The sequence below is a fragment of the Perognathus longimembris genome, chromosome 12 (assembly GCF_023159225.1).
Source record: "Perognathus longimembris pacificus isolate PPM17 chromosome 12, ASM2315922v1, whole genome shotgun sequence".
NCBI lineage: Eukaryota > Metazoa > Chordata > Mammalia > Rodentia > Heteromyidae > Perognathus > Perognathus longimembris.
Window position 1 is genome coordinate 13,018,798 of NC_063172.1, and position 8,274 is coordinate 13,027,071.

Here is an 8,274-nt window from a genome sequence, read left to right on the forward strand (position 1 = left end):
GGGCTGGATCCAAATGGGCAGTGAAGTCTTATTCAGAGAAGCCATTCCTCCCAGTCTATTTATGTCGATGTAAACACTCGCCAAGGAAACAAGGCATGTGAGCATGCGCCAGCTCTGCAGGCCCTTGGGTGGCTGCAAAAGGCAACTGGAAAGTCACATGTCATAACAGTGGAAAGTACATATGCAGCTATTCTTAGCCCTGGAATGTATACACTGTCTCCCTGCCCAGCGGCCCTAGCACAAAGCTCTAGAAACTGTGAATGTGCCTTCAGCATAAACAAATCCAGAACTCTCCCAGAACAAATCATTTGCCAACTGAAGAAAAGGCCTGGAGTTTATGGTGTCACTCCGAGCTAGAGGTAGACACTTTCTGGGAGGACAAGACAGACCAGGCATCGGTGGATGTCACTGCCGCAAAACAAGGTAAGCATCCCTAACGCTAAACTCCTCTATAGGTGGACTGTCAATGTCACCAGTATTCATTCATGCGTAGCTTCTATTGGTTCCATCTTTAAAACAAAACTGAAAGACACTAGGGAGCCATGCAGATACACTAGATAAAGATATATATATATATATATATATATATATATATATATATATATATATACATACATACATACATACATATATACATACATCTTGTAAGCATCATTCTCATCCCTCATTTCTGCCCAGTGACCAGAAGATCACATCCCCAAAAAGTCATCCTTGGGAAATGACTAATACCCAGAAACTGATATTCAGATAAGCTTACTAAGCAGCGGGTACAGAGAATCTAGAAAAGACACACCTCTCTGCTGGTTAAATGCATGTGCCCTGTCAGGCTAACATTTCAGCCCCTGACAGGAAACAGCCAACTTTGGTTTATTTAGTTTTCTCTAGGTTGGCTAATGATGTTTTTTGCCTATTAACTTTAAGAAGAACCATAATCCAAAAAAGGAAAAAAAAGAAAAAAGAAAAGAAAAGGAGGGGAAGGGAAGGGAAGGGAGGGGAGGGGAGGGGAGACAGACTATTGAATCTGAGGGGGGCTGGCCTCCCTTTCCAATCTTCTCTACCCCATATTCTTCATGATTCTGGAAGCCACTTGGTGAATGGACACAGATGCTCTGAACCTTGGAGTGCCCACAGCTAAACCCTCCAGTGCACGGTGCTCACAAGACTTGATCCTCGCTCCCCTCGGGGCTTCCTCCTCTCTCTATAGGATGGACGAGGAGTCGCCAGATGGCATGCTCTTCAAAGACCAGAACTTCTCTTCTGAACTGTTGAAACAACTTAACGACCTCAGGCACCTCAGGCTCCTGACGGACGTGAGCATCTGCACGGGCACTTGGGAAGCCCCCTGCCACCGCAACGTGCTGGCGTCCAGCAGTCCCTACTTCCGGGCCATGTTCTGCAGCCACTTCCGGGAGAGCAGGGAGGTCAGAGTGCAGCTGCAAGGCGTGGAGGCCCGGGCCCTGGAGCAGGTGGTGGGGTATGTGTACACGGGGGAGGCACACATCACCACCAGCAACGTCCTCGCCCTGATGGAGGCCGCCTCCATGCTGCAGTACCCCCGGCTGTTTGAGGCCTGCTCCTCCTTCCTGCAGAGCCAGCTGGCCCCCAGCAACTGCCTGGGCATGGCGAGGCTTTCTGAAGTCTTAAGCTGTGAGACCCTCAAGAAGAAAGCCAGGGAGGTGGCCCTGACCTGCTTCCCGGAGGTGGCTGCTTCCAGTGACCTGAAGGAGCTGGGCGCCTTGGAATTGAAAGACTACCTAGGAGACGATGGGCTCTGTGGGGAGGAGGAAAAGGTGTTTGAAGCCCTCATGGCCTGGGTGAAGCATGATGTCCAGGCCCGCAGGCGGTACCTGCAGGAGCTATTGCAGCAGGTCCGGCTTCAGTATATCCATCCCGCCTTCTTCCACCACTTCATCGCCAACGACGCGCTCCTGCAGTCCTCGCCCGCCTGCCAGGACATCCTGGAGCTGGCCAGGAGGCAGGTGTTCTCACTGTATGGCACCAGTGCCCAAGACAGCCCACCCCTGGGGCACATCCCGCCAAGGAACTCCTACCAAGACTTCCTCCTCCTCTTGGGTGGACGCAAGGACAATCAGCAGACCACCAGGGAGGTCCTGCTGTACAGCGCACTCACCGGCCAGTGGCGGAACCTGGCCAAACTCCCCACCCGGCTGTACAAAGCCTCTGCTGTCGCCTTGCATCGCAGTGTGTATGTGCTGGGAGGCATGGCGATCAGTGCCGGGCAGAGTCTTATTAGCCACAAGGTCTACATCTTCTCCCTGAAACTCAACCAATGGAGGCTGGGGGAGCCCATGCTGGCGGCCCGCTACTCCCACAGAAGCACCGCCCACAAGAACTTCATCTTCTCCATCGGGGGCCTTGGAGAAGGGCAGGAGGTCCTGGCCTCCATGGAGAGGTATGACAGCATCTGTGACGCCTGGCAGACCATGGCCAGCATGCCCGTGGGAGTTCTCCACCCAGCGGTGGCAGTAAAGGACCAAAGGCTCTACCTTTTCGGGGGAGAGGATGTCATGCAGAACCCAGTGCGCCTTATCCAGGTAACCAGCTGGTCCTTCCCAGTGTGTAGGTGCAGGAGTGTGCATGCACATGTATGCAAATGCATGGATACTATGGCATACACACACAGGCGTGTGTTTAGGTGCATGTGCATGCATGCACACATATGCTACTAAACCCTCATGTATAAGCAATGCATACATGCATATGTATATGCACATAAACAGGTACGTGCATTCATACTTCATGCATATGCACGTGTGCACATTTCTGTCTTGCAGGGTCAGAAGAGAGGGAGGGAAGAAGAAGAAGGACTGGCAGCAATCATTTTTTTCACTTACATAATTTCTATCTATCCCTTCCTAAACTGCCCCCAGCAAACTCCTCTACTCAAACTACTACTTCTAAGCCCCAGTGTATCAAAATTCTAGAATATTCTTAAGAGATAGTCACGGAGAAAAGAATGGTATGGCTGGGCTCTGTAGGTCTTGTCAAGACACTGAGATTATAGGCCTGGTGCCAGTGGCTCATGACTGTAATCCTAGCTACTCAAAAGGCTGAGATATGAGGATCATAGTTCAAAACCGGCCTGAGCAGACAAATCTAATACTTTTATCTCTAATGAACTAGTGAAAAGCCAGACATGGTGGTGTGGCTTGAGTAGCAGAGGGCCAGATTTGAGTGGAAAAGCCAAGCAAAAAGCATGAGGCCCAGAGTATAAGCCCTAGTATCTGAGATTACAAGACAAGAACATCATTCAAGCTTTTCACATAGGGGGTGTGAGGGCACTGGATTTTGGTTTTAGGAGTTTCCTCCAGATGCCCCCGACAAGACGTTAAAAGGGATCAACAGAGTTGGCAAATTCTTGGAGAAATCTAGGCATGTTTAAGTTCAGGTAATGATGACTTAAACCTCATCAGTGCCTTCACTGTCCAGCTCCTATTTTCTCAGACAATCTGGGCGGGTTCCTAGTCATTCCACAATTATTGTTTCTCGTCCCATTCACTTATTTGAACTGTGACACAGCTCTGATCCACAAAACAGAACCACCAACGTGCTTCTTTCTAAAGCTGAACCCTTCCCTCTTCGCTGCCTTTCTTTTTTTTTCAAAATAGAATCAACAACTATAGTGATGATTTCACATTGGAAAATTGTCACTGAGTTCCTAAGACTAAAATGCCATGCTCAAAAAAATCCTCCCGCTAGCCTATCAAGAAATGCATAATCCAGGGGCTGGGAATATGGCCTAGTGGCAAGAGTGCTTGCTGTGTATACATGAAGCCCTGGGTTGGATTCCCCAGCACCACATATATAGAAAACGGCCAGAAGTGGCGCTGTGGCTCAGGTGGCAGAGTGCTAGCCTTGAGCAAAAAGAAGCCAGGGACAGTGCTCGGCCCTGAGTCCAAGGCCCAGGACTGGCAAAAAAAAAAAAATTGCATAATCCAATCAAACAGGATCCTTTGTACAACAAAAAATGACTAAAGCACAGCCACAGGAAACCGGAAGTGGACTGAAGTAGTCATCTAGATGCTTCTCTTATCTATTAGCTTGGAGATGGAAGTTTTGCTTATTGGATATAGGGCTTTGGAGTGACTTGCTGAAGCAGAATGGTTCACTTGCAGCATTCACTCTTTAAATGCAATGGGGTCACTGTGCACATGGCAGACGTAAATGTCCCCTCTTACCTGTTTCTGGAGAGCATCTGACAATTCCTTTCTCATGACCAAATATCTATTTCTCTCCTGGTCAATGACCATCCTTCCTTACTTTCTCTGGCATATTATGAGGATTGTGAATAAATGTTAAATCTATTTTAGAAACCAGACCCAAAGCTGAGAGAACAGAAGGCCAGGAGGCAATTACTCACTCCAGTAAAATGCAATCCATGTTTGTTTTTCTTTCAAGGATCTCACTTCACTAAAAATGTGCCATCTATGTGTTCTCAGATAAAAGAGTGAGCTTTCAGTCATTGTGATTGCCCCTTTCTCTAGCCCTTACCTCTTCCCAGCATTATAGACATCTCATTCTCAAAAACCCCCATCCAGAAAAGTCATCCTACATTAGATAAGTGGATCCAAAAAATGGGGTACCTATACACAATGGAATTTTACACAGCCATTAGAAAGAATAAGATTATGTTATTTGCAGGGAAAATGGATGGATCTAGAACTAATCATGTTAAGTGAGGTAAGCCAAGCTCAGAGAGACAAATGACTCATGTTTTCTCTCATATGTGGAAGCTAGATCTAAAATACACCAAGATAAATGATAAATTATACAAGACTCTAGACATTCACACACAGTGAGACCAAAGGAAGATACTCTTAGGGGAGAAACACAAAGGCATAATGCCTCTCTGCCTCTGATCATATAAAATAATATTTATTGAAATGAACTCCAGGAAATGGAAACAAGAGGTTTTCCTCTTTGTTTTTGTTTTCTTTTCTTTTTGTCTTATTATCTCATTTGTCTGTCTTTGGGAGGGTAAGAGGGACACAGAAATAGAGGGACAAAGGGCAACACATGTATCAGTAGTACTCATTTGACACCATGTGGAAAATGAGTTATGTAACTTGTGGGTGAGGATGGGAGGGAAAAACTGGGAAAGGGCCAGGGAAGGGGTGACATTGTCTAAAAAAAAAAATGTACTCTTTATCTGACTTACATAATTGTAACCCCTCTACACATCACCTCTACAGTAACAATTTTAAATGAAAAAAAAAGAAAGGCCACAGTTCTATGACCCCAGGCAGAGCTCTGAACATGATGGTCAAGAGTCTTGCCTCTGAGCCTTATCAGACCAGTTCTTCCACTCTCTCTAGCTGTATTACCTTGGGCAGATCACTTAATCTCCCTGAGCCTTAATGGTCTGAGTTGAATAATGGGTGAACCGCTAGTATCGTTTCTGTAGGGTGGCTGTGAAGGTGACATTTTTGTATGTGCCAATATTGGAACTTTAACTCAGAGCTCTGCACTCTTAGTTAGCTTTTTCACTCAAACCTGGCACTCTACAACTTGAACCACAGCTCTACCTTTGGCTTTTTGCTGGTTAATTGGAGATAAAAGTCACATGGACTTTTCTGCCAGGGCTGGCTTTGAACCTCAATCCTAGGTCCCTAGACTTCTGAGTAGCTAGGATTACAGGTATGAGCCACCGGTGCCCAGGTTCGCCTGCGACCCTCCTGAATACACCAGAACATTTAGGAAATTAAATCGTTGTTTAACACTGATTGGAAAAAAAATCACTGATTTTTGTAAACATTCAAGTTGCTCCATTTCTCATTAAAAGAAAAATTGGTTCCAAACAAAGGGAAATGCACACTACAATACAGAATGCTTGTTCCATTCTGTACAAATAAAACCACAGGTCTCCTGCGGTCACATGAGGACCAACTTCTAACAATGTTCTTTCTGTTGTTCAATAATAAATTATTTATTGATGGTAATATAAGTACAATTTAAAAGCTGGAATGAGGCAGAAAGAAAAACATCTCAAATTCAAGGGTTTGTCCTCTATCCCCCTTCTTATGTGTGTGCAAGCCAGTACCAGGGCTTGAACTTGGGCCTTGAGCTCTTGCTTAGCTTTTTTTTTTTTTTTTTTTTTTTGCCCATGGCCGACATTCTACCACTTGAGTCATGCTTTCAGTCAAACTTTTCCACTGATTGGTTGAAGATGAGGTCTCACTCAGCTCATGGACTTTTCTGCCCACGCTGGCTTCAAATCTCAATCCTCAGATTTCAGCCTCCCAATGCGCTAGAATTACAGGAATGAGCCACCCCCCCCCTCTCTCTCTCTCTCTCTCTCTCTCTCTCTCTCCCCGCTTCCTCCCACTACCACTTTTTCAGTTTAAAATGAAGCATACGGTGATTGTATTTCTCCCTCAGGTTTATCACATTTCCAGAAACACATGGTTCAAAATGGAGACGAGGATGATCAAGAACGTGTGTGCTCCCGCGGTAGTATTGGGGCAGCGGATTGTCATCGTGGGAGGTGAGTCTGAACAGAGCAGTTCTGGGTGGGGTACCCACACAGCACCTCCCATGGGAAAAAGGCCACTGGTAGACATTGCTCAGTAGGGACAGCCCTTTTGAATGCCATTTCCATTCACACTGGGGATGGCCCTTTCCTCATCCAAAAGTTTCTCCCTGCCTTTGTCTATAGCCAAGGGATAAAACACCATGTAATTTTTCGAATTAGTTGTGATAACAAAGTGTTCTATTATGTCCAAAGCACTTAGCACTATCCCAGACTTATGATCACGGAAAGGGATATTTTCTATTGTTAATAATATTGACAACTAATGTATTCTTTTTCCATAGATGCATGATGTGGATGGTTAGGAGGGATGGTTTGGGGGAGGGGCTTTTCATTCTGGCTCTATCGCTAACTGGAAGATTATTCTGTGCCTTGGTTTTGCCCATCAGTAAAATGGGGAGCCGGGAGATGGAGCTGTTGTAAAGGACCATTTCTGATGTCCCCCAAAAGGCTCCTTCCTTGGGTTGTGAGAGAGACAAAAATGCGGAGAAGACAGAGAAAGCCTTGGTGCTGAGGGCAGAATTCAGAGCACTGGCTAGGAAAGCGTTCGTCTACTAAGTCCCCACCCCCCAGATGGCTCATGTATTGCCTTGATTTGAGGGTAAAGATGTAGGGAGTAGCATCAGACAGATCTGGATGCCAACCCCAGCCATGGCAGGGAACCTCAGCATCTCATGCTTGAGATCAGAGCCCCAGAAATGGCATGAGCAACAGTCCCAACAAACAGCACTGTCCTTTGATTTTCAGGCTACACCAGGAGAATTCTTGCTTACGACCCTCAGTCCAACAAATTTGTCAAATGTGCAGACATGAAGGACCGGAGGATGCACCACGGGGCCACGGTGATGGGGAACAAACTCTATGTGACGGGCGGACGGCGGCTGACCACCGACTGCAGCATTGAGGACTCGGCCTCTTTTGACTGCTACGACCCTGAGACAGACACGTGGACATCGCAGGGGCAGCTGCCGTACAAGCTCTTTGACCATGCTTGCCTGACTCTGCAGTGCATACCTCACACAGCCACCCTCCCGTGAGGCCTCCACACAGCCTGCCTCAGGCAAAACGCCTTCTGACGAGACACACAGAGACCCAGATCCAAAGAGCTTAAGCCTAAAGGATGTGGGAGGGCGCTCAGAGATGCCAGAGCTTAGAGACCTGAAACTAGGCATACGATTGTCAGAACTCGCCGAAAACAAGGTGGAGGGCAGGCACGGTAGCGCACGTCTGTAATCCTGGCTACGAGGGAGGCATAGATAGGAGGATCAAGGTATTAGGCTGGCCTCAGGTAAAAGCATGAGACCCTATCTCAAAAATATACGAAAGCAAAAAGGTCTGGGGGTCTAGCTCACGTGGTAGCAAGCATGGGGCTGGGAGTTCAAATCCCAGTAACACACACACACACACACACACACACACACACACACACACACACGGAGAAGGAAAGGGAAGGGAAGGGAAGAGAAGGAAAAGACAAGGCAAGGCAAGGCAAGGCAAGGCAAGGCAAGGAGATGCTAATGGGTTCTTTTGAAATCCCATGCCTACCTCTTGAGCCATCACTATTGCCAGGGTTTGTGCTACAAAACTGGATAGTTCTGGATGCCATCTCTCCAGACAGAGGTAGTTACCCACTTTGACAGTCCTCCTGAACTGCATGTAACAGGACAGAGGTGTTTCCCCAAGGGAAGAAATTTGAGGCTGACATAACCAGAGCACCTCTGAAA

At 47.0% G+C, this 8,274-nt stretch overlaps 1 protein-coding gene across 2 annotated transcripts; it reads left to right on the forward strand.

The window, feature by feature from the left end:
- The first annotated feature begins 225 nt into the window (after positions 1–225).
- Klhl38 (kelch like family member 38) lies at positions 226–7,971 on the forward strand. Of its 2 annotated transcripts, none has more exons than XM_048359119.1 (4): positions 226–423; positions 1,205–2,555; positions 6,400–6,505; positions 7,298–7,971. In XM_048359119.1, exons 1-4 carry the CDS (start codon positions 338–340, stop codon positions 7,585–7,587), a joined length of 1,833 nt encoding a protein of 610 aa, XP_048215076.1. In that variant the 5' UTR covers positions 226–337; the 3' UTR covers positions 7,588–7,971. The 2 variants fall into 2 exon arrangements, with proteins under 2 accessions (XP_048215076.1, XP_048215075.1); XM_048359118.1 differs by having other exon boundaries at positions 362–423; positions 1,084–2,555.
- Positions 7,972–8,274: the final 303 nt, after the last annotated feature.